Below are 27,168 nucleotides of genomic sequence, written 5' to 3'. Positions count from 1 at the left end.
TGCATTCATGCTGGTGAAGGTTCTCATAGCATTTGTCTCTGAAGGTACATAGGTAGCATGTCCTATGATGTCCATTTATTCTGCAGAGCACAAAGGATACATACTTACTCATTACAAAACAGAGAAGAGAAATGAGTACATTACTGGCAAAGTGATGCTTGTTTATCCATCTGCCTGTCTGTCTAGCTAGCCCTTGTTAAATAGGTAAGCCTCACAAAGCTGATTCACCTTAAGGGTGTTACTCATAAAGTAATAATAGTTTATCCATCTGTCTGTCTGTTTAGTGAATCACCTGTTTTCAAGGGTAAGTCATGTGCTGTAATATGATTGCATGACTTTTCAAAGGCCCAAAGATGGTAAAATGGATACTGTGGGATTCAGACTCAAGTTTGTAAGATATAGTTATTGTTTTATAGTAATATTTTATTAGGTCAATCATTCATATAGCTCACTAAATTTTTAATGGTATAATGACTATAATGACATGACAGTATGAAGTATACTTGTATTTGACACAAACGGATTTGTGATAAACACAGTTAATATTAAGGATATCACAAACATCACCTGTATAAGAATTAAGTTGGGAGAGATATGTCATATTTAAGCAATAACCGATAACATGGTGTGGTATATTGAAGATTTACCCATGGTTGGTGTGGTTTAATCACGAGGGCAAAGCCCGAGTGATTAAATAAAGCCAACCGTGGGTAAATTTCAATATACCACAACCACGGAATTGGTAATTGCTATTATACAATGACATTATTTAAGAAAAAAAATACTTACTTTTCTTATAGGTTCATAGGGCCTAAGTAAGCATAGCCAACAAAGTTCCCTTGCTTACGCCAACCCAAGAAAGTTAATTTTCTGTGCCCCTATCGAGCAAAACCACAGAAGTGATCCCCGGGGTGTATTTCCTATTTCCCATCCACTCATCAAGATTTTTCTTGAAGAGTGTTAATGAGGAACTTTGCTTGACATAGATGGGTAGCTTGTTCCAGAGTATGGGAAGTCTCTGGTAGGAGCAGCCTTAGGTCAACTGGTGCCCTAGGCAAGGGCTCCACAGCACCCCCCACTATACCACCTGGTGCCCCCATCCTGGTCTATCTACACCAAATAAATACTGGAAAAGCACCCCTACTAGACCGGCACGCTAGGCGGCCACCTAGTTGGCCTATGCCTAAGGCCGGCTATGGTCTCTGTGGACAGGAATCTATCCCACCAGCATGTCCTGTTTATTGTGGTGACAAGGTTTAGGTCCCTAGAGCGTGTAGCTCGGAAGGATTGGGATTTCTTTAGGTGTAGCATGTCCAACAGCTCTGGGTTTGACATAGCTTTATATGTTAGACAGAGATCACCTTGGAGTAGGTGATATGCTACAGAGTAAAGCTGGAGTTTTTGAGATGGTCAGTGTAGGGCATCTGTTTGAGGCCAGTAATCCTTTTTGTGAGGTACTTCAGTGGCCTTTCCAGCTGCTGCAGATGTCTTGTGAGGTAAATTCCAAAAGGGGCATTGTACTATATAATGGGTCTAATGAGTGTCAAGTAGAGGGGAACAATGACCTCTTTTTTCCTAGATGAGAACCCTTTCATGATGAGGTGTGCCTTGTAGAAGGATTTCCTGACTACTGTGGCAATGTGATTATCAATGGAGAGACTACTGTCCACCTGGGTCCCAAGGTCTCTAATAACACATTCGGTGTTAAGAAGACTGCCGCCTATGTGGTAGTTCATGGGTACTGAGTTTTTACCAAAGGGGATAACAATACACTTTTTGGCATTGAACTTGAGGCCAAGGCTATGACACCAGTCATCTGTCTTAGTGAGGCCCTTCTGTAGGATGTTGTCCACATCATTTGGGGACTCGACTATAGCTCCTAGTTTGCAGTCTGCGAACTTTGTTAGCCAGAAGCCTTCTGTGTTAGCCTGTACTTCAGAGAAGTAAATACCAAACAGGAGAGGTCCCAGGATTGAACCCTGTGGTACTCCACCTGTCAATGGCTTGAAGTCAGATTTGAAGTCTGCAACTTTTACAGTGTGGGTTCTGTCAGTGAGCCAATTGACAACATATCTTGTGATATAGGGATTTATACTTAGTTTAGTGAGTTTAGCTATAATTCCAGAATGGGGGATGGTGTTGAAAGCCTTGGCGAGGTCAAGATAGGCTGTATGAACCACCTTACCCTCATCTACGGCTTTTGTGACTGCCTCAAAAAAGTCAACCAGCTTCACGAGGCATGATCTGCCTCTCACAAACCCAAACTGGGTGGGGTCCAGAGTTTGGAGGTTACCAATATCTTTGTTTATGAATTCCATGATGATAAAACCATGGCCTTGCAGACCAGGCTCGTCAGGATAATAGGGTGATAGTTCCCAGGATACGTGGTGGCTCCCCCTTTGTGGAGTGGGATAACTGTTGCTGTGTGCCATTCAGTGGGAACAAAGTCTGACATGAGGCTATGATTGAACATGATGCTTAAGTGGGGAGCCAGTTCGTTCTGAAGTACGTGTAAAACGCAGCCTGGGATGTTGTCCAGTCCAATGGATGCTGTGTTTTTGGCTTTAGAGAGTGCTGCTTTTACCTGTGTAGTTGTGATTACAGGGACTCTGCATTCTTCCTGTATAGATATGGGCCCTTTAGGGGGTGAGAGGGGGGTAAAGTTAGCACTGAACCTATCTGCCAGGATGTTGGCAATATCAGTCGGTTCTGTAATTTTTGTGCCAATAATGTCTTTATATAACAGCGCATTACTGTTCTTCTGCTGGTTGTGGTACACTGCTTCCTTGTTTTGATGTAATGAGCATGCATATGGGACTTGCGTCCCACACATACCCAGTACATCAGTGCTTTGAAATGGAAGCAACGGAGAAAAGAAAGTCTCTGTTGCTCCATTTTTTCTTCCTTTTTTTTTTTTATTTGTTAACAAAAAATGTTTTTGAGCACTTTATTCCAGCGGAAAAAAGTCCGGGCGACTGGAACTTTTTCCATTGGTATATTGTGGGATTTACAACGGGTATGCTGGCCAATCAGCATGCAAGTTTTGGAATATTAATGGGGGGTTATTGTATAATGTAATTTAATATGCCCTGAAGTAACATATAATCTGCACTCACTTTAGTAACTCAAGTTTATCAAAATGCAGCAACAATATGATGCGAAAGTCATTGATCTCCCCTATTAAACTACTTCCATCAACATTACATGTATTAACCTATTTTGTTACAACCCCTACCCTGTCTTGATTGTATAAACAACCAAACATGTGTCTAGCATTAGATCTGTACTATGCATTAGTCTTAGGTAGTATGCTCTCTCATTTCTTTATTGTGTCTCAGCTGTTTACCTTCATAAACTCGAATCACAGTGGTTCAAGTGCTCATATGAGTGACTAGAAACTGAAAATGTTGACAGTCCTTAATGTTCGAAAAACAGCAAATCGAAAAGCAGATTTGCTGTTTTTCGAACATTAATGTCGAACAAAAAAAAAAACAAAGAGTAAAGCAGGGGGCAAGCCCCACTGCACCCCCACACCCCCTACTTTAATATTCTAACTCCAAGATCGCACTACAGTGGGGACGGGAACCTTTTCCCGATCCCCACTATAGTGCACTCCGCCCCAGAATGACGAATGTGCAATGAGCAAATCTCACTGTGCATTCGCTCATTGAACATTCTAACCTTTTTCTGTTCAGCGTTTGCAAACTGCCTTTCGGATAATTGCTGTTTGCCCTTGTACAATAAGCACATGGAAATGTAAACCATCTCAGCTCTTGAGCTTAGCCTCCCTAATTTCCTTTTTTAATATATAGCCATATTTTCTTGCCAAACAGATTGTGTGGAAAAAATGGTGACAACCACATATGAATGATTTGTTTCACTCTAATAACTAAAAGAGGTCCTAACATTGTATGTGTACTCCTAGGGAGTTTTCATATTTATGCACATTTTTGTCAAGGCTGGTTACATACATTAAATCTGCAATCGTGAAACAATCAGTGAGCAGTGTGAAACCAATTATGCCCATTTGTAACAGTCACAATTATTCCCTAATACCAGACTAAAATACTGAAATACAATTTGGTGATCATGATCAGAGATGCACTTATGACTCTTGGAGTATGTCTAGCTTTTGAATAGGGCCAGAAAGCTGCTATTTTATTTATTCTTTCCACTTTATTAAGCAGGACAGCTTCTTCTCAGCAGAGCCCTTAACAATTCTAAGGCAGTGACAAGGAAAAAAACATAGCAACGTAATAAGGCAATGCAAAATTAAAGTATTAGATGAGGTAAAACTTCTATTTTTCACAATGTTTATAATATAAACACACATATATATATATATATATATATATATATAGTTATTTCAAAGCAGATGTTTCATCACTGCCACTAAGATTACACAAACCCGGTCAGTACGACATTGTTTAGGCAACGCTGCTCACCTCTGTGTCTCTGCATCTGTTGGTGTGCAGATATGTTTACTTGTACGAGTATGTTAGTCTGTATGTGTGTATGTGTGGGCACACTTGTGTGTGTGTGTGTGTGTGTGTGTGTGTGTGTGTGTGTGTGTGTGTGTGGGTGTGTGTATACATTATAAAATACTCATATAATTTACATTTTAAATGTAAAATTCTTCCTCCAACAACTTATCTTACACAAAGTATGAAACATTAGGAAGAGGAACTACTTTCTGTTAACATGTCTATCTATATATATATATATATATATATATATATATATATATATATATATGTATATATGTGTGTGTGTGTGTGTGTGTGTGTGTGTGTGTGTGTATACACACACACACACACACACACACACACAACATACACATATATATATATATATATATATATATATATATATATATATATATATATATATATATATGTATATATATATATATATATATATATATATATATATATATATATATATATAAAATAATGTATATGTATATATATAAAATAATATATATATATATATATATATATATATATATATATATATATATGTATATACATATACACACACACGATCATGGTAATAAGTATAACAAAAAAGTCAGGATTTGCAAACTTCACTTTAGTCACAAAACACTGAGTGCTTTCAAAGGTCAAACCTTTGTGCCATGGGGAACCAGAGTTGACGATGTTCTTATTACTTTAAATCTTTTTGCAAGGAAACTCAACTTTGGGTTTTATTTTAAAAACAACAACAGCTTTTTTGCCAGTGCACCACACACATGTAGGAAATTAAGTGTGTTCAAACCCCCCCTGTACCCAGTAGTCAATATCAATAAAATGTATGAACATAATATCAAGGAGTTGTTGTCTCACCCTATGAATTACAATTCATCTAACCTAAGTTCTACTAAATGGGGTTTGTTGAAGGACATTATGAACAGTAGGCTTATGAAACCCAATAAAGGTGGGGACCTGGTTATAAAGAGCACCAACGACTATATCAACAAGATGTTAGTAATGAATTGAACATTGATTATCATAGAACTGATTTGTTTTTAGAAGAGTTATTGCTGAATGATCAGATAACAATATCTGAACATAGTTTTCTCACAGTTTCTCATCTCAAGAACCCCACCATCTTCAGCATTCCTTAGATTCATAAAAACATAGATGACCCCATTACACCACATAATTAATACGAAGGCCTCAAAGACTTTTCTACTGGCCAAATATATTGATTACCAAACCAGGTAGATAATGGTGAAGCATCATATCTTTATAAAGACAGATGGGATTTCTTTTCCAAAGTCTCAAGTGACTTATATACTGATAAACTAATGTTTGTAACAACTGACATCTACGATCTCTTTTCTGTCATCCCCCACGAGGAGGGACTCCAGTGGTTTTATGAATACTAATATATCAACTCAGAGCTTGAACATGCAGGAATACTTGCCTTAAGGTCACTCATGGAGGGTGTACTAGAGAACAACTATATTATTTTTGAGACAGAGTTGCTTAGACAGAAGAGTGGGGTAGTGATGCGGGAAGCTTGTGCTCCTATCTTTACCAATATTGTGATAGCTCACTGGAAAAACAACCTGGTGGTCAGTTCTGAATTCAACAGCTGTTGGTTCCTATATGGTCAATTCTTGGACAATATAATTATTTTTGGACTGACTCCAGGGCCAGGTTAGACCAGTTTTTTGAGTATTTAAATTCTACAACCCATTTTTAAAATTCACTATGGAGATTCAGTCAGACAGGGTTAATTATTTGGATGTCACTATCATTAAAGATAGAAGCTTGAAAAAAATTGAATCTACATTGTATAGAAAGCCCATCCATTCCAATTCTTTGTTGCATTTTAATAGTTGGCACCCCCTTCACCAAAAAAAGTGCATTGGTGAAGGGGCAGTGTATGAGATTAGCCCGAATGGTGACTAGTGATAACACATTTCTAGTGGAATGTGGAAAATTAGAAGGCATGTTAGAAAGACTTCAGTTATTTTTGAGTAATATCTTTAGTGATGTTCAAAGGAAAAGGAACTTGAGGTGCTTTAACCCATTGTTAGGGACAGTCAGCAGTGGGGAATTTATCAGGAATGTTGATTTGCGTATGGCTGAAAGCCAAGATAAGTTTCAAAAAGCCCTAGCATTAACATACAACTTGCACTTACAGTATTCAAACTATTATATATATATATATATATATATATATATATATATATATATATATATATATATATATAAGAACTGGGATTTATTTAGGGTGCATCAGGAACACCTCAATATGGTGGGTGAAAGACCAAAACTTTTATACAAAAAGGACTCTTGTTTTAAAGCACTTTTAGAATGCCCCTACAAAATCAACAGTAAAGGGGGTATGGTTAAGTATGGGCACTGCCCACAATGCAGATACATATTAGAAGTGACTAGTGTTGTGTTGGTGAATGTCAGGGAAATAAAGCTTAATCACAAATATTATTGTGACCGCAAAGGGATAATATATGTGGAAAACTGTTCAGTTCTGTCTATGCTTTTATAATGGAAAAATAAAAAGGGCTTTAAAACCGAGAATTTACTAACACCAATACGACATTCACAAAAAGGATAAAAAAATGGTTTGTATAAACATAAAAAACCACCCTTCTCATTCCTTCAAGTTTATTGTTATTGACCATGTTGACTTAGGACCGAGAGGTGGACCATCAGATGACTTCCTTGAATACAGGGAGCTTTGATGGCAGTTGAAATGCAACACTACTGCATTTCCAGGACTAAATGACATGGTTTCCATTAGTTGCGTGTTAAAATTAAGATCAGTTTTTGCTATTTAAAAGCATGGCGACTGTAGTTTGTTTTGGTATAAACCTGGGTCAAGAAAAGCTGTTAGTTTTTAAATGGGACTTTATTTATGTACATATTGTGAACAGTTTTTTTGACTGCGGTGGTGGTGCTGCAGTAGCATTGTCACCTCACAGTAAGACGTTGTCCCTTTTGATTGTCAGCTAAAGTGTCTTCTGTGTGGAGACATGCATGAATGGGTGTACCTTCGTTGAAGGTTGTGCATCAGGGCTGGCAATTCGGCACGTAAAAAATCTACTGCCAATCATTAGCGGACCGGAGTTCCGCTGTGGCAACCCCTAACCAGGAAAAGCCGAAAGACACAACAACATTGTGAACAGTTTTTAACATAAGCTGTTCTTTTAAATATTTATTAATTGATATGACTGATCATGTGGCTGTTTCATGTGTATAACATCATGTGCTTTGGCGTGTGGTATTATTCTGATGAAGTCCGACATACCAGGCTGAAAACGCTCAGTGCTTTGTGAATAAAGTGGAGTTTTCAGATCCTGCCTTCTTCATTACGTTTATTAGTTGATGTGTGCTTTTATCTGGCTGACCTTCCCAAGGTAGGGATACCAAATGCTACTGTCCAAGCCTACTTGTTAAATTTACCAACAGAAATTAAATGTGCAAGTGGTAACAAGGAGTGTCGTCATGCCTGTTTACCCACAGAAAATGTAAAATTTTAATGTTGGTGCTCCAGTCTGGATATAGAAGAAAAATAATTCTCTGATTTCCCCATGTACTTACTCATCTGCAAACACATGCAATTTAGACTGATAGGTGTCCAGCAATCTTACATTTGCCATTGGCTGCCAATAAGAAATCTGTCTCTTCCTTCATTTGCAAGTGCAGGTACTATTAATCCAAAATGTAGCACCACCTTGCATCAATATTTCACTTTCTAGTTATGTCCCTGGGAGTATCGCCTATGTTTGCAGGTACCAAGTCCACCCCTGCTGGAAGAATGAAAATGCTCCACCTACCTCCTCTGTTTGTGACTCAGTTTTATTTAGTTAATACAGTTTGTTGTCACAGTTAGTACTCTTAAACCAAAGGCTCATTTACAAATGAGGCCTGGGGAGAAGAACTTCCACCGCACAAGTGTAGGGCAATTTTACTGGGACAGACAATCAGACTAAGTTGCAGGCCTTGGCAGTGTGGATGGAAAACAGAATATTAAGAGAGAGTCTCACAGGCAGGAAGAAAGCAGGAAGCATGCAGATCACCTTCACATCATCTGTAGGCAGGACTGAATCCAGCATTCAGACTTTTTTCCATTTACTGACCAGGGTACAGTACTGATTCACATGGACATTGTTTGGATGAGCCCAGAGCATTGTCTGGTGAAGTGACTTGCTCACAGTCATGCAGGAAGCAAACAGAAGCTGAGGTAAACATATCCTGTACTATAAGAAGAAGCACATTATCAGATCATAGCCATAACCCTCTGCATTAACTGCCAGATAGCATCAACATTTAAGTAAGTGTCATAATGTCATATGCCTATACTGACATGGACTCTTATGATAGATAACAGTCCAATGGTCCATGTAATCTTTCCATTTTCTTACCTGTTAGATATACTGCAAGTGTGTGTGTGTGTGTGTGTGTGTGTGTGTGTGTGTGTGTGTGTGTGTGTGTGTGTGTGTGTGTTGGGGGGGAGGCTGTATCTCTTCGTCCACTTCATGAATCCTCCAACACACTTTTTTTTTAGAAACGTATCCTTTTATTTAGCCAGGATATCTACCTTATAACTTTAAACCGTGTCCCTTGATCGTCGTACATTTCTTTTTTTGAACAATTAGACCCACTTGGATTTTGACATATTTCCATTAAGTACACAAAATGTTTGTGCATGTAACTTCCTTGGTCCCCTCTATGACCCTTTTGTAAAGATGGCTTCAGAACTTTACTCAGTTTTCCAGATATAAAACCAAGAAACCACTTTCTATGTGAAAACAAAACATGCCAAGGACTATGAAAATTAGCAATTTTGTTCTTTTAATGTCCAGAACTTCTTCAGAAAAAGTGAATTGCACTACATCAAAATTTTAAATACCAAAAAAAATCACCACATGATCCCCAATGTCCAATAAAACAATATTTAAATTAACAATTGCTGTAAATCTTAAATGTCCCTAGGACTTCCACACTTAATACTCATAGAAGTGTATAAATGAAAATAAATTAATGAAAACATTAATAATTTATAAAAATGTTTAACTTTCAAATAAATTGACTTATTATAATCAATTAGCTAATAAAAGATTTTATATTAATAAATTCATTAAGTCCATTTTTATCTACTGACAATCTAATTTACTTCTTTATATTCTAAATACACATTACAAATACCCTGAAATTCATTCAAGTTGGCATAATCAATCACAAAAAAATAAATTTCCTAAAGTCTTTACAACCTACAGCATGCTCAGCTAAAGAATTACTCTAATCTTTGTTCTTAATAGCTATGTGTTCATAAATTCTTTTAGATAATTTTCTTATAGTTTTCCCCACATTGTAGCTGTATCATGTCTCACATGTTGCTAAATAAACAATGCTTTTCAAATTACAATTATACTTAACCTTTCCCAGATGATTTTATCAACTCTTTTTACATATATACTCAATGAATCACTTTTGTACCTACAATATTTACACCTATTACACTTTTAGGTTCCCAAGCCTGAAACACTTTCTGAATTGATTATCTTGTCTTCTCCAAGATAATTTTCAAATTGTTATCTCTTTTACAGGTGAACATTTCTGTATTACTTAAAAATTATTTTCCAATTATCTACCAATATTTTCTTTATGATGTAAATGTCCAAGGTGAATGGCAAAGGGAAAACTCTATTGTAAACTTGCTCCTCAGTTCTACTGATATTCAATGCTTCTTTATTCTTTTCCAACATTTCATCCCAGCCTACTCTTAAAATGGGCTTAACTATATTTTGTTTTATGACAGTAACTTCTTGCATATTCTTTTCCTGAAAGTAATTGTCATAAATCTGCATCTAATAAAAAAATATATCATCATTGCTCATCAGCTGACTTAATCTAATAAATTGATCTTTTATCACATTTCTGTTAATGTGTAATAGGTGCTGACATTTGTAAATAATTGCACATTAAAGTACCTTTCCTGAACAGTCTACTCGAAAAGTTCTTATTAATGTTATCTAGTCCAAAAGTCAAAAGTTAACTGAATTACCCAAACTTGCTAATGCGAAAGACAAAAACTTAGTACTCCCATTTATGTCTTTAAAACACTGGTAAAATTCATCAATGGTGCCACACCGATATAAATTAAGATCATCAATGAAGCATTTATAGAAACCAACTCTATTGAATAAGTAATGAGCTTTAAAAAATTCTTGCTGCCACCAAGCCATCACCAAATTAGCAAAAACTGGTGCTGCTCTTGCACATATCGCAACTCCTTTCTTTTGTTTGAAAAATATATTTTGAAATGCAACAAAGTATTATCTAACACTATTTTTAAAAAGAAGTAAATCATATTAATAAAACTTTTACCAAACTTCTTAAATTTTGTCAAATGCTTCCTAACTAAGTCTATCCCTTGTTCTTGAAGAATGTTCATATATTCAGATACAAAATCCAAAGTTATCAAAAAATACCCTTTCATGAAGAACAGTTTTGTGTAATAATTCCAATAAATACCAAGAATCTCTAAAAATTCTGACTTTTAGATAATAGGATTCAAAATTTGATCCAAATAAACTGAAATTGGCTCTTTCTTATAGAAGTCAACTGCTACTGCTGGTCTAAAAGGTGGTTTTAACTTAACTTATCTTTATGAATCTTAGGAACAGTGTAGCCATTTTTGGATGGTTGACCTTCAAAATGTCATAGAGTTCTAGATCAATGTAGCCCTGACTAAATATATCAAACAGTAAAATATCAGTTTCAGAAAACTTCAAACTGATCAACAGTGTTGTTGAAGGAATAGTTTTTTTATGACTTTGCAAGTTGTATATTCGTATATGAGCAAATATATGTAAAAGGAGTTGCTAATATAATTTGGGCAAAGGGTAAGTATAATTGTAATTTGAGGGGCATTGTTCATTTAGCAACATGTGAGAAATGCTACCACTATTATGTGGGAAAACTATAAGAAAATTATCTAAAGGAATGTATGAACACATAGCTATTAAGAACAACAATTTCAGTAATTCTTTACCTTATGCTGCAGATTGTAAAGATTTTAGGAAATTTCAATTTTTTTGTGATTATGTCATTTTGAATGAATTTGAGGGTAACTAATGTGTGTTTAGAATGTAAAGAATCTGAGTGTTAAATTACACTGTCAGTAGATAAAAACAGGACTTAATTAATTTATTAATATAAAATATGTTTTATTTGCTCAGAGATTATAATAAGCTAATTTATTTGAAAGTTAAACATTTTTTATAAATTATTGATGTTTTAAATTATTTTGACTTATATTTTGATATGAGTGTTAAGTGTGGAAGCAGTAGGTACCTTTCTGATTTAAGGCAATTGTTAATTTAAACAGTTTTGACATAGTGTAATTCACTTTTTCTTTTTAAGTTCTAGACATTAAAAGAACAAAAACACTAATTTCCATAGTCCTTGGTGTATTTTCTGTTTTCACATAGAATGAGGTTTCTTATTATGTTTTTCAGACTATACCATACTTTTGTTTTAGTTTTCCAGATACGACTTTCCATCTGTTTGACAGAAGGACTGATATGTTCTATTTTATGCTTGTGAAGCATCCCCGGTTCATTTTTCCTCTCTGCTGTTTCAAATCGCTTGCGTACCTTTTGGTCAACTGACATCACTATTCCTTACACTTGTTCTCCTTTTGTAGCTATTGTTTCCATCCTTCATGTCAGCATTGTTCTTGTGGGTTTTTTTGAATGCAATATTACTTTGTATTGAATTTAAGCTACATTGCCTTAGACAGTACATCAGTTTTTGTCAAGTCTTTCTTTTTTACCATCTTGGCATCAGCTCTGTTTCATGTAGTTCTTTGTGTCATTCATTTAAATAATGATCTACCACCTAGGACCTTTCTTGATAAGGCCACTGGTTAGGTTCATCTTCTTCACCAGCCAGAGTTTAGCAAAAACACGGAAAATCCCACGCTTAGGGAAATATGCACTCCATTTGTGACACAGACTATGACCCAACATATGTAGCATGTAAGAACTCTCCCACCACCAAGCCCACTGCTTCTTTTTTGTCACTCACACAATTGAAATCATGATCATTGCTGATGAATGTCTCAGTTTTTCTGCCTAAGAAACAGTCTAATTATATGCAGTTATTTATCCAACTCTAAATAATTTTGGCTTTTCTCTTACAACCCAGTAGAGATTCACAATGTTAATAATGGCTGCAAACATCCACATTGAAGTCCTGCCACTTGTAGACACTATTGGGAGAAGATGTTAACCTTCCTAAAGGTGAAAAAGATGTTGGCCCTAAAGAGCCTTTCATAATGAAACCAGTGGGGTAGTTCACTACTGAGTCTCAGGTGTAAGTCAGAGCTCTGTCATAAAGATAGAGGGGTAGAAGGCTGGTCATGGTCTAGCTTTCCCTTCTAATAAGTCCACTTTTAAGAATGACCATTGCTATCTGTAGGTGCTAAGTCTATCCTTGGCTAAGTTTAAGCCTGCACCAGTCCTTCACTGTAATGGAAGTCCAAGGAACCATGAGAACATGCCCCCTAGTCTCACCTTAAGATGCACCTTCTGGGGTGCCGACAGCATCCATCCCCCAGAAGACTGGGTGGAGCATAATGCAAACCAGCATGATACCTGGAAGTGGCCCTTTGAGTGGTAGTCATGGTTTAGCAGGACTCAAACCCAAAAACTACCCTCATTGACCGTGATCATCATTGGATCAACTTGCAATGGACATGTGCACATTGGCTCATCTCACTGTAGGGCTCATGTCTGAGTTGCAGATGCACTGTTGTAGCCTTTTGGAATATAGTCTGAAACCAGCACTGGGCTTAGTACAGGACTTTGACCCACATGCTGATTACCATTTGTGCTACCTTGTGACCCACATGCTCTCTACCATTTGTGCTACCGTTTTGCTGGTAGGTTATTGCTTGTTGATTCCTTGTCACCTGACACTTATACATGTCACTCAGATTCGTAACATTGCAAGATACTGTGTGTGAGATCACCTCTGTGGGTAGTGGATGGTTTGGCTATCTCTGTCATTTAGGCTTCTATTAAAGCATCAGTAGTCCATTGTCTTGGAGATGGGCAAGGAGTTAATTCCTTCCTGTTATTTCCTTCCAAGAGACCAATTCTTTGGAGAGACCACTGGAATTTATGAGAAGTCATTTGGATTTTCCTTGAGCATCAGTCCCTTTCCCTCGGTAATACATTACAGAATATCTGAGAATGTAGAATAGGAAGAATCGAATCATTCCCCCATGAAGGCAATCATTAAGGATGCTGTTCAAGTAGCTTGGAGACAACATGACCTTACCCTTGCAGCTCTTAAGATGGTGAATACCTTCTATGGAACCCCAACTGACTCAGTAAAACCTCATACTGACCATTCCTCTGCTGAATTCTGTGCTGTTCTGTTCTGCACAACATACATCTTAGAGACCATATTTCACTCTTTCAATGTTTGACAAGGAATCTAAGACTTTAGTGTGCTAAGAGTCTTTTCCTCTGCCATATTGGGCATTGGCTGTCTTACTGGTCTACATTTCAATTCTACCTTTTAAAGGAAGCTCTGGAAAAGCATGGGAACTTCTTAGAAACTGAACTTAAGGAGTCTGCCTTAGAGACCTTGTTAATGGCCTTCACAGTAGGACTGCCATTTTGTCCATTCTCAATAGGAAGCATGTAAAGATGTTTTATACAGCATGCAAGCAGGGTTATATTGTGAGTTATAGATCATTTGCTTTATGAAGCACTTTGTATTTAAGCAACATTAAATCCCACACTTCTCCAAGAATTTTTTTGTGCAGTCATAATAATAAGTTCTACACAACATATGGTCTGCAGAAGAAGCCATTTTTTGCTGTTTAAGTACTTGCAAGGTTCCCCGCATACCTAATTGTAGTGGACAGGTTTATTGAGACATTTGGACACAGAATGATCTGTAAATGTGACTGGCAGTAACAAGGCCAATAGAAGCAGTATGATTCAAACTCAAGAACAGAGTAGGCCAGCTGGATGAGTGCACAGGTGTTTCTAAACTGCAGCATATTGAAAGTACAAAAATAAGTTGCTGTCTGTATTAAAGCAGGCCAGTCTGCTCCTTGCCAGCATTACACTAGTTTCTGTTTGTGGAAATGCTAGATGGAAGGTGTCTATCAATATAGTTTGATAACATGGCTGCAGTTTCTGTTTTTTTTTCTGTGATACACTTGCAGTAAGTGTGTAGCCCACTGGTGAGCTGTGGTGTACGTTTTGGGAAACAGTGACTCTAAAGTGAGAAGAACACTACCACAGAATGGGCATATATTTGTTGTGGATATGCAGGAAGTAGTATAAAAAAGCTGACTTTAATCTTTTGAGGGAAAATAGTGAAAATCTAAAAGTAGTGACCTACATTTGCTTTGACGGATATAGTGTCTTTTAACAAATTTCATTCAAAATTTGCTGTATAGCCATTTTGTCTGAAACGATGATGATTGTGAACACTGCCAGTTCAAAACCTTAGAACGGGAAGAATTTTGTATAGTACAAAATGACTTTTTGCTTTTATTTTATCAGATCAGCATTTTTTGCAGGATTTGCCTACAAGCAGCTCAATGTTTATTGAAAATTAAATATTGAAAAAGATGAGGCAAAAAACCTTTATAAAGAAAAAAAAAACATTTCTTTGCATGGGAAAAGCCCCCTGCACCCCTTGATGTGTGGGTCAAGCTTATAATATAATATTACCATATTATATACCAGCTCCACAACTGTATCACAGTGGGGACCCTAAAAGGTGCATCACCATCTTGCACAGTACAATACAATAAATTGCTGTGAAAGCAACTGTGACATCAAATTCTTGCACTAAAGCAGCCCATCTTGCAATGCAGTGATGACCTCTAAGTATGCCCTTTTTTGCAGGCTTTTTAGGCCAGAAAGCAATGCCCTAAGTTTATTAAATCAGTATTTTTACCAGCCTAACATTCTTCCTCCTTGAACCATTTGATGCCCTTTTGTAATACATCTATGTTGGTATTCTTAGTCAAAAATAAGGTAGACTGCAAGATTTATAAAATTCAGAATTTAAACAACTGGAATGATAGTATTCTGTTCACTGTGGCAGCTTTCTGTAGTTCGTTCAGAACATTTAATGATCACCATGTATTTGTTTAGTTTTACTAACAGTGTAAAGCATAGGTTCATAGGTTCATAGCTAGGTACTAGGCTATCGGCCCAGGGCCTTCATAAGCCTAGCCAGCAAGGTTCCATAGCTTATGCCACCCAAGAAAGTTATTTTCCTGTTACTACTGTCCAGCAGAGACACAGAAGTGATCCTCAGGGTGTATTTCCTATTTCCCATCCACTTATTAAGATTTTTCTTGAAGAGTGCTAATGAAGAACTTTGCTTGACATAGATGGGTAGCTTGTTCCAGAGTATAGGAAGTCTCTGGGACAGGAATCTATCCCTCCAGCATGTCCTGTTTATTGTGGTGACAAGATTTAGGTCCCTAGAGTGTGTAGCTCAGAGGGATTGGGATTTCTTTAGGTGTAGAAAACAGCTCTGGGTTTGACATAGCTTTATATGTTAGGCAGAGATCACCTCGGAGTAGGCGATATGCTACGGAGTAAAGGTGGAGTTTTTTGAGGCGGTCAGTGTAGGGCATTTGTTTGAGGCCAGTAATCCTCTTTGCGAGGTACTTCTGTGACCTTTCCAGCTGCTGCAGATGTCTTGTGAGGTACATTCCAAAAGGGGCGTTGTACTCTATAATGGGTCTAATCAGTGACAAGTAGAGGGGAACAATGACCTCTTTTTTCCTGGATGAGAACCCTTTTATGATGAGGTGTGCCACGTAGAAGGACTTCCTGACTACTGTGGTGATGTGACTATCAAAGGAGAGACTACTGTCCACCTGGGTCCCAAGGTCTCTTATCACGCATTCAGTGTTAAGTAGATTGCTGCCTATGTGGTAGTTCATGGTTACAGAGTTTTTACCAAAGGGGATGACACTGCACTTTTTGGCATTGAGCTTGAGGCCATGGCTGTAACACCAGGCATCATTTGGGGACTTGACTATGGCTCCTAGTTTGCAGTCATCTGTGAACTTCATTAGCCAGAGGCCTTCTGTGTTAGCCTGTACTTCAGAGAAGTAGATACCAAACAGGAGAGGTCCCAGGACGGAACCCTGCGGTACTCCACTTGTCACTGCTTTGAGGTCACATTAGGAGTCTGCAACTTTTACAGTGTGGGTTCTGTCATTGAGCCATTTGGCAACTCATCTTGTGACATACCTAGTTTAGTGAGTTTAGCTATAATTGCAGAATGGGGGATGGTGTCGAAAGCCTTCGTGAGGTCAAGATAGGCTGTGTGAACCACCTTACCCTCATCCATGGCTTTGGTGACTGCCTCAAAGAAGTTGATCAGGTTCAGGTGGCATGATCTGCCTTTCACAAACCTGAACTGGGTGGGATCTAGAGTTTGGAGGTTACCAATGTCTTTGTTTATGAGTTCCATGATGATACATTCCATGGTCTTGCAAACCAGGCTCGTCAGGCTAATAGGTCGATAGTTCCTGGGATCAGTGGTGGCTCCCCCTTTGCAGAGTGGGATAACTGTTGCTGTGCGCCATTCAGGGGGCACAAAGCCTGATGTGAGGCTATTATTGAACATGGTGCTGAAGTTCGTGTAAAATGCAGCCAGGGATGTTGTCCGGTCCCATGGATGCTGTGTTTTTGGCTTTAGAGAGTGCAGCTTTTACCTGCACTGAACCTATCTGCCATGATGTTAGCAATATCAGTTAGTTCTGTAATTTTTGTGCCGTTGTGCTGTAACTCAGAGCAGATCTGGGTGTTGCCATCGAGATTCTTGACATAGCTATAGAATGCTTTGTGGTTGTCCTTGGATTTAGTGGCGATTTTGTTTTCGTAGCTAGCTTTGGAGGATCTTATAAGGGATCTCAGCTTCTTACTGAGGCTGACCAGGGAGCTCATCCACTCATGGGATTTTACTCTCCTTTGCAACAGTTTCTTCCTTCTGTTGTACAGTTTGTTTATGGCAGTGGATCACCAGACTGGCTTCCTTTTTTTGGAGCATGGCGTCTTGGTTCTGTTTGGGATAGCACGATCCATGCACTCGTGTAAGTGCTTATAGGTGCATTTGTGTAGGATTCAGCAGTTGTAACTGTATTGTCCATCTGCATGGGTGTCATGAAGTTCACCACTTCTGTCTTAAGAAGCATGAAGTTGGCTTTGGAGAAATTTTTTACTGTGGTTTCCTTAATGGGGGGTGGGGGTGGGATGTGGATATCAAGGGTGATAAGCATATGGTCGGATCGGACCAACGAGGAGTTGACTTCAAGTGTGGAACACTGGTCACTCATGTTGGTAATGACTAGGTCTAGGATATTGTTGCCCCTGGTGGGGGTGTGGATAAGTTGATCTAGGGCATTGGAGTTTATGAATCCCAGAAAGCGTTGAGCTAATGAGTTGGTACACGAGTAGTTTTCCCAGTTAATGGTGGGGTAGTTGAAATCGCCCATTATTAGGGTGTTTGGTTGAACCCTAATATTTTCCAGTACATCAAGAAAAGAGGAGTGGGAATCCTGGGGCGTGGTGGGGGATCTGGAGCAAGCTACAATTTGGATTGCAGTTTTGCCCAGAGTTAGTTGCACTTGGATAGCCTCGGCTGCATTATGCTGAGCAACTAGCCTGGAGGTGTGATATCCTTAATGAATATGGACACACCTCCACCTTTGGTGTTTCGGTCCAGGTTACATGGCCGAAATGTGTGGTATGAGTTATAGCCTGGTAGTGCAGGGGTGCTCTCTGGAGCCTTGAACCAGGTCTCAGTCACTACACAGATATCGATGTTCTCCATACTAGACAATTGCCTACTTTCAGATGTAGCCCAAACTGAAAGTGATATTTCATAATACTGCAAGTAATTCCCTTTTAGTGTTATATGTAGGAGTTTTGCTCAAGATTCCAAACAGTAACCATATGAAATACTGGGACTCACTTGAACAAGTCCAAACATGGGAAGACTGAAAGGCCAAAAAAATGGACTTGCCTATACCAAGGCCAATATTGTCATTTCTCAGAATATTCCTTTTTCTCAGAGGTATGGCGATCTCAATATCAATATATATATATATATATATATATATATATATATGTATACATATATGTGTGTGTGTTGTGTATATATATATATATATCTAGGTTTGGAGGGAGGGTGTTGTTCAGGAGAGTTTTTCCCACTACAAAAAAACAAGTTTAAAAGAGAAGAGGGATATTCAATATTTACTCGTCTCCTGCATATTAACTCTTTTTTTGGTGTGTTAGCACACGGCAATATGAGTACAGACATTTCAGTAGGGAGCCATTCAAAATGCATTATGTAAGCATACAGTGTAACATGAACACCCGTTTATAATACTTCGGTACAGCCATGAACAAACCATGGTATATTTTGTTTTTAAATTTGCATTAACATTTCACTGGTTACATGGATGTTCAATGGGTAAGGTGTCATTCTAAAGTTAGCATCAGTCTGGACCAATGTGGCACAATCTCTGTCTACCACACCTGGCCACACCTGCAGCACTATAATAGTTTGCTTATGTTTCATACATGAAAATTATGGTTTTTGTCATGCATCTGCATTAACCATTTAAATGTAGTTATTGGACTACATGTGACTGCAAGGACCTGTGTCACGCAGTGAGGCAGAGTGAAACAGTGGATGTGTGTTAATTATGCATGAGTTATGTATGTTTGTAATATTTTTTTTTTTTTTTGCTTGTTTGCCTTAATACAGCTCTTGAGTAAAACAACATATCACAACATATCACCACAACTACCAGTACTTGCACTTGCCTTATGTACAAAAATGTTACATTGTGTTGCACTGATTGTGTACAGCACTGCCTGGAGTAACAGCTTGTGTAGAGGTACCACTTAACACCTCTGTACTTCTTTTTTGTACTTGGTTGTATGATCTGTTTGGAATTGTATGGTTTACTGTTTTGAAATTCTAGAGATTGCCATTCAACCCACTGAACATACTACACAAAAATGTTTTACTTAAAATATTAAAACAAGAATTGTCATCCGTCTGTATTGATTGCCCTTTATCCCTTGTCTCACCCATGCCTACATCAGCAGGTTATAATGGCAGTGGTTTAGGGGGCATGTAATAGTTGAAATGTTTTGAAGTGGGGAATACGGTTATTAATGGTTAGTTAGTGTTGTTTCATTTCTTGCTGGAAAATGTTAAAATGAACTCAGATTTAATGGAAACACTAAGTCTTGCTTTATCAAACAATAAATATAACATAAACAGCAAGGTACGTATGTGTTTTAAAACAATCAGAAAGGTGAATCCAAGAGTAAAGGGTGCATTTATTCATGGTCCTAACCACAAATTGTGGGGGAGTGGGGGGGCATGGACTGAAAACATCTTGGGGACCAAAGAACACTTAACCCACCTCTAAGTGTACAGAATGTTATATATTCAACATGTTAACACATTGTATATCACTGCAGTCATGAAGGTTAACACTTATGTACATGTAAGAACTGTTGGGAAAATTGTATCATTTTACAAGATATTCTCATATCAATATGATATCAATATGATCAGTATCTTTGCAGGTAGCTAGTAATTAATGTGAAGCATTTATGATGTGAAGGTAGAGTGAAGTGTAATGAAACCATGACCAAGGAAAGAGCTTTCAGAGAGGAATAGCATAACCTACAACCCAGGGTGTTCCTCAAAAAGCCAAAGTGCAACTATTTAACAAAATTCTACTTGGTTTAGTAAGATATCATTTTACACCTTAATTCTGAATGTTCCTGAGTGCAATAGATGTATCAGCTGTAACATTAGTTGATGTGCAGGTTAGAACTGGGACACTTGCACAGCCAGCAAAAGAATTTAGTGCAATGTGAATTGTTTTCTTGCATTTATTTGGATTATTCTTTAGTCTTTGCTGGTGTGGTGGTTAGTAAAGAGAATTAACAGCTCCAAGCCGTCAATGAGTTACTTCCTGTAGATGGAGAAACAGGCTCTGATTCGTTCCACCTTCGTTTGCCTGCTGTGTGACCGAGCAAGTCACTTAGCCAGGTATAGTGCTGTGGGGTCACTCTAGCAAAGGGACACTTAAGTCGAGTTAGCTTAACCGATTTACAAATGTGCGCACACACACACACACACACACACACACACACACACACACACACACACACACACACACACACACGCACACACACGTGTGTGTATGTATATATATATATATATATATATGGGTCTATATGACTTGGTCGACAGTTCATATGATCGACTGTTTATTTGGTCGACAGTTCATTTGATCGACAAGCATTTTAGGTGGGGGGCTTCACCCCCCCACACCCCACAATGTGGGGGGCTGTGCCCCCCACACCCCCCCTAACTATATATATCAACTCCAGGGTCACACAACATTGGGGAAGGGGGCAAATGCTTGTCGATCAAATGAACTGTCGACCAAATAAACAGTCGATCATATGAACTGTCGACCAAGTCATATAGACCCCATATATATATATATATATATATATATATATATATATATATATATATATATATATATGTTTTGTCAGTGTGTCACTTGGTGTCCACCATTGCACAAATTCACTGTTTACTTGTTACTAAAGACTTTCCAATAGGATTACTTAAGTACTAGTTTGGCAAAAACTAATTTTATACTAAATAAAGGGAATGCTGTAGAGCAGTAGAAGAAGAACATCCTGTCTAGAGTGTGCAACCACAGGCAGGCTCTTCTGCATTTTAATTATGAGATGATAAGTTTATTAATATATAACACATCTGATCAAAGAGTTCACATTTTATTTCAAAATGACAGTATCTCCATTTTGCTGATTTTGTTGATAAGACTGTTTTTTTGTATTTTTTGGTAATATTGCTACAGAAAGTACTGACTTTGCAGTGACCAAGAATTGAGCTGCACCCCAGGAATGCCCAACTGAGGTCTCATCATGATAATATATTTTGCTAGGTATACTAGCTGGACCACTCTTCAGAAGTTAGTTTGCTGATCTAAAAATGTAATTCCCAACATGCTTCTGTCCCCATAATAACTACCAATGAGTGATTGTCCTTCTGTCAGTCTACTGACTTGCTTATGCTCAAATTCCTCTACTGCAGTGGCTTCATATGGGGTAATGAGCATACATAAAATGTGTAAAAAGGGGCCAGTCATTGTAATGTTATGTTTTAATGTATTAACATGACTTACTTGCCAAATATATTTAGTCATCTCAAGCATGCTGACGTTAGTTTCAACACCCATTGTCAAATGAAGCAAAACCCTTACCAGAATTGTTGCCTCATTATATACAGAACTGAAGAACTGTTTGTCTAAAAAGCTGTTTAGCATTATAAATAATTTATCTGTCAGGTTCTTTTTTGTATTATTGTATTTTAAAATTTGTAATCAGCAATATATCTTGTGAATGGCATATGTTTCAAAAAATTGAATATAATGTTAACTCCTTTTTTTCCTTTTCCCCCCCTTTTTTGTCTCATGGAACTGGAACCTACAGATCCAAAACCCCCAAATTCACCTGGAATTTCATCTTCATCCAGTAGCCTGCCATGGCCAGTGATTATTGGTATCCCTGCTGGAGCCATTTTTATATTTGGGACAATTCTGCTTTGGTTGTGCCAGACAAAGAAGAAGCCATGCTCACCGCCGGCATCGGCCACCCTACATCGACAACAGCAGCAGCAGCGGGAAAGGGTGTGCATGCCCCAAGCACCTGATAAAGACTGCATTTCCTCAATAAATTATGATGAATATATCACACAGCAGCAACATTTGCTGGCTCAAGGACCTCCTTTGGCACCAGGAATAGCACCAAAAATGTACCCAAAGATCTATTCGGACATTCACACACACACTCATTCTCACGTGGAAGGAAAAGTGCACCAGCACCAGCATATTCACTATCAGTGTTAACAGTTGGATGTGCATTTTTTTATGGTACCTCAGTAACAAAGAACATTTATTTTTTTCCGTATCAGCTCACACTGCCAGTGGAACATAAGCTGAACTGATGAATTGTGATACAAGTTGAAATGGATTAATGAAGGAAGAAGACACTGAGAAAGCACAGACAATTATTTGAATAAAATATTTATATATATATATATATATATATATATATATATATATATATATTTTTTTTTTTTTTTTTTGCTCTTTTAAAAATCAGGGTAGCAAGAAATATGTGAACAGCTTGAAGTAGCAGGCAACTCTTGCTCTGTAGTCAGAAAAGAAACCTGTCGTAAAAGTTACATTTGTCTTAGCGTGTCTGCCTCTTTAGATTGTTACCTGCTTGGTGCCATCTTGTTGTCTTTGTCCCTGTGATAAATGTACAAACAATTCATTACCTCCTAGTCACTGAAGACTATAGCTGTTGTGAGGTACAATGCCAAAAATTAGCTAGGTACTGCAAGAGGCTTTCAACAGCAAAGGTAAATGGATTAAACACAAGACTTTTACTAGGAGACAGTTCAAAGCTTAAGAAAAAACTGCATATATTGTATAATGCTTCTGGTCCAACCATTTGTTAAAAAAACTGGGGAATTCTTTCAGCCTTTTCTTAAGTTCTCCACAAAGTGCCAGGCATACCAAATATCTGCAGTTCAATATTGGTGCTAATTCCCCATGGAAGGATGGAAAACAATAGTGAACCAAGACAAGTCTAAAATGAACCTTTTTACCCTTCCATTACTAGCTAGCCAGTTTTTTGTTTGTATGCCTGGCTTCAGAAGTTGGCATACTGCCAGCAAATTATATGAGCAGAAAAGCAGCAGAAATGAAAACAAGCAAAAGAAAAAAATGAATTTTCTTCAAAATGCACTTAAGTTGTGTATACAGAAAGTACTTTGAACAGTTTTAAGCCATCTCATTTCAGCTACTTTCAGATAGGACCATGTTAGTGCCTGTATGGACTAGATTCATTTTAACCACAAAATATAAAAACCTTTGTAATTCTATATAGATTTTAAACAGAAGTCTTGTATATTTAATTTATTTTGTTAAGCAAGAAAAGTGTATAATATTTTCCACAAGTCGTATTCTTATTTTGATCTGAAAAAAAAAACTGCTGGAATGCCACACTTTTATAAGTGGCCTTCACCTAAATGCAAGCCTTGTAAGATATATTTTATGTGATATCATCCCAGTGAGTTTGTATACATTGTTAAAATATAAATTTGAAGTTATTGTAATCTTTGTATTGACAATCCTGTACAGGCAACATTTTACTGCTATGGTGAAAGCTTTATCACAAAAAGGTCTATGAAATCTTGGAGCCATTTCAAACGTTGTACTAGATATCAATAGTAAACGAGAAGGATCTCAAACAACAAAGACTCTTTGTGTTTCTCCCAGTGCTTTTGAAATGCCAAAGGAAGGGCTGAACTTGACATGTTCTTCAAAGACGTTCCACTGCCATCCTAATGGAATGTACTGGTGTGTGAAACTACTGCTAATCTCGCAAAAACAATTACCTGGTGTTGTTTTAGGCTTCCGTAAGTGTTTGCACCAGAAGACATGAAAGTAAGTTCATGATGTGGATAGAAATGTGATAGCAGATGTTACTCCATCATATTCAAGAACACCACCTGTGTGTGCTGTGTGGTTTCCCCAAGTAGCCACTGAAACTCCTTGACACAAGTCCTACAAAACATGCAACATCCTGGAAATTAGTAACTTGATACAGAAACTGATGAGTTTAGTGTAGTCCATGTTGTTTGCAACCTCATTTCTACCATGTTGAATCTCTATGCCTGACCCGTGCATTTTTTGCATAACCATAATTTGAGTTTTGAATTAATTCCATTTTAGCAACTTACCCTTTTCTACCTGTTAGACTAACTATAAACAAGTGTTTGTTTTCAGGGTTTACTCCACCTGTCTGAAAATATTTTTTTTTTGGTGTGGGGGTACACCTGGCCATATCCCATTTAACATCCTAACATCATGGAATGCCTCCTAATTCATTTAAAAATGCTGCCATCTCATAGCCTTTTTAAAAGAGGAAGAGATGCCTGGACAGCATACCGGGGTGTTTCATTAATAGCATTAAATAAACATAGGGGGGCCCACTCCTCATCCTGTTTTATAGTGAGCCTACCAGCTGGCTTTGTCCCACAGGTGTGGTGCACAGCTGTTGTGATACCACTCCACAAGGGTGGCCCCAGCACTGACCCAGGAATTACAGACATATCAGTCCAACAAGTCTTCTATTCAAAGCCATGGAACATGTCATAACTCACGTAATTATCTATGATATCAAAACTGTTGCCTGATTTGACCTCAAGCAGTTGGGTTTAGTGAAGCATAGATCTTATCTAATGAATCTAGTGAATTTCTTTGAGAAGGTTACTCAGGCTGTTGACTTCACCAAGACATTCGATACCACACTAGATACAAATGTGATAAAGAAGCTGAAGTAGCCCCAAACTAGCCACTAAGTGGTTCGGTGGATAGCCAACTATCTTAGGACAGGGCTCACATAGTAAGAGTAGGAGTGCATCCTCTGAGATCATGAAGGTGACAAATGGTGTCCTCATGGATCCATGGTGTCACCTCTGCTATTCAGTATCTATTTCTCGGATCTCCATATGTCAACCAAGGATCTCTGATTAACAAAGCTTGCAGATGATTGTAAGATGGGAGTCATCTTCAAGTCCCCCCTCTGAGATACAGGTACTCCAACAGGAGCATACAGTTGTCAATAGCTGGTGTAGAAAATGGGCTGAAACTCAAAAGTGCAGCAGCATTTGGAAAGTAACCCACAGCTTATAGTATAGATTGCACACCACTTCAAAAGAGTGATGGATTTGGGTAGTTTGGTGGATAGCTTCCACGTGTTTGACCATCACATCACAACAATGGTTATGAAATCATTTTACCTTGCACGGCTCATAACAAAAGTTATCTCCTTAAGATGAAAAAATGTCCTCACTTCCTTGTACTCTGCAGTGGTTAGACTCATCATTGAGTGTAGCACTCCCTTTGGGAATGTACCTTACTAAGCATATCAATCAATTGGAAGGAGCTCAGAGGTTTCTAATTAAAAAGATTGTGGGCTTAAAAGACCTGACCTACCACATGAGACTGGAAACTTTATTTCTATATTCAGTGTCATATAGACTCCTTAGGGTCAATCTGTGCCTTGCTTGCAGGTTTAAAATGGGTCCAGTGGTCCAAGAACTCCTAACTTCCAAAAATCAAACAGTCCTTCTAACACTATGGTCAGAGATCTAAATCTACTCAAATAAATAAAGCAAGGTGGAGTGATAGACTTGTCACATGGCACCTACCCCTTCTCTGGAACAAAGTTCCTTTCTAAGTTAATCAGTGTGACACACTGTCAGCCTTGAAAAGGAGATAGGCAACTGGATAGATATTCATAAATTCACCCCTGGTATGACTGGCCAGGCCCGACTTGAAAAGGGCTTGCAAGATCTATGGGTGGGTTCTGGCTAGGCAGTAATGGTCTCATGGCTCAATTGCCTTATAACCCCCATCAGCTTCTATGATCCTTCAGAGAGGGACACAGCGTGTTGTTTTAGATGCTACTGATGTCTTCTGTGATGGCATCACAACTTCCATTCCTCTGTTGAGGACCACTGCTTTGGTATGTTATCAAATTATATTGTAAGTGCAAGATGTAAATAGCCTTGGTCATTCTCCTTTATTGCAATTACCTCTGTATCTGTGTTCATTGGAGAGTTCCTCCTAAAGACTGACACTCTTAGTAAGTACTTTTTCTACATTCTGTACAGTGAGACAAAGATGACAGACACAAGCAGTTTCTTGTGTTTGCTTCCATCCACTCACAAACCTATTAATCCATTTTTACCAGATGGGATTAGGGTGTCACATCAACAGTGGCAATCATATAAAGCCAATGTTCACACCATTGGGTCAGTGTTCTTCTATACCTCACACATATCCAAACTCACTCACACCTGTGGCCAATTTTAGAGTGCTCAATCAACCTAATGCATGAATGTTGGAAGAATCCGGAGCACCTAGAGAAAACCCACCCAATTACAGTGAAGACATGCAGACATCACACAGAGGGCATCCCAGATGAGAATAAAACCTGAGAACCTCTTGCTGTAAGGTGACAACAATACCTGCTGTGCCATTGTGCCACCCATTCTCTTGTGTTTGCATAACATTTTTTATATCATCTGTAAAGTCATACCCTCCCTTCTACACTTCCAAGCTCTTGAAGTATTTCTTACACATGCAATTCTGGTTGAATAAAAGGACTGCTTGAAGAATATAGTTTGCTTAATGTCCTTTCTGATAGATTAGCTATAAATAACTAGCATCTTGTACTTTTTCATGTATTTGTAAGAATTGCCTTATACCTGTCTGGGTAAACAGCACTTATACCTTTTCATGTACTTGTAAGAACTGCCTTATTGCCTTATTTCTGTCCAGGGTTATAACCAGGCATTTACCAAATAAAAAAGTAATAAAATAAAACTAAAATGTATGGCCTGGCCTACACTTGTTAAAATTATGCATTTCTTTATAAAACAATGCTCACTCACTCATTCATTCCCTCATTACCTACTTTAT

General features: G+C 38.0%; 1 protein-coding gene across 1 annotated transcript in view; it reads left to right on the top strand.

The window, feature by feature from the left end:
- FGFRL1 (fibroblast growth factor receptor like 1) overlaps nt 1-26,866 on the top strand; it is a 752,908-nt gene extending 726,042 nt beyond the window's left edge. The window contains exon 7 of the mRNA XM_044062327.1: nt 22,100-26,866. Coding sequence (XP_043918262.1) covers nt 22,100-22,515 — 416 coding nt within the window. The 3' untranslated portion in view covers nt 22,516-26,866. The remainder of the gene's footprint in view (nt 1-22,099) is intronic.
- The last annotated feature ends 302 nt before the right edge of the window (nt 26,867-27,168 follow it).

This window comes from Protopterus annectens, chromosome 2.part1 (genome assembly GCF_019279795.1).
Source record: "Protopterus annectens isolate FY-2018-M chromosome 2.part1, PAN1.0, whole genome shotgun sequence".
Taxonomy (NCBI): Eukaryota; Metazoa; Chordata; order Ceratodontiformes; family Protopteridae; genus Protopterus; species Protopterus annectens.
Note: the sequence above shows the minus strand (reverse complement) of the source record. Positions and strands in the feature narration are given on the sequence as shown.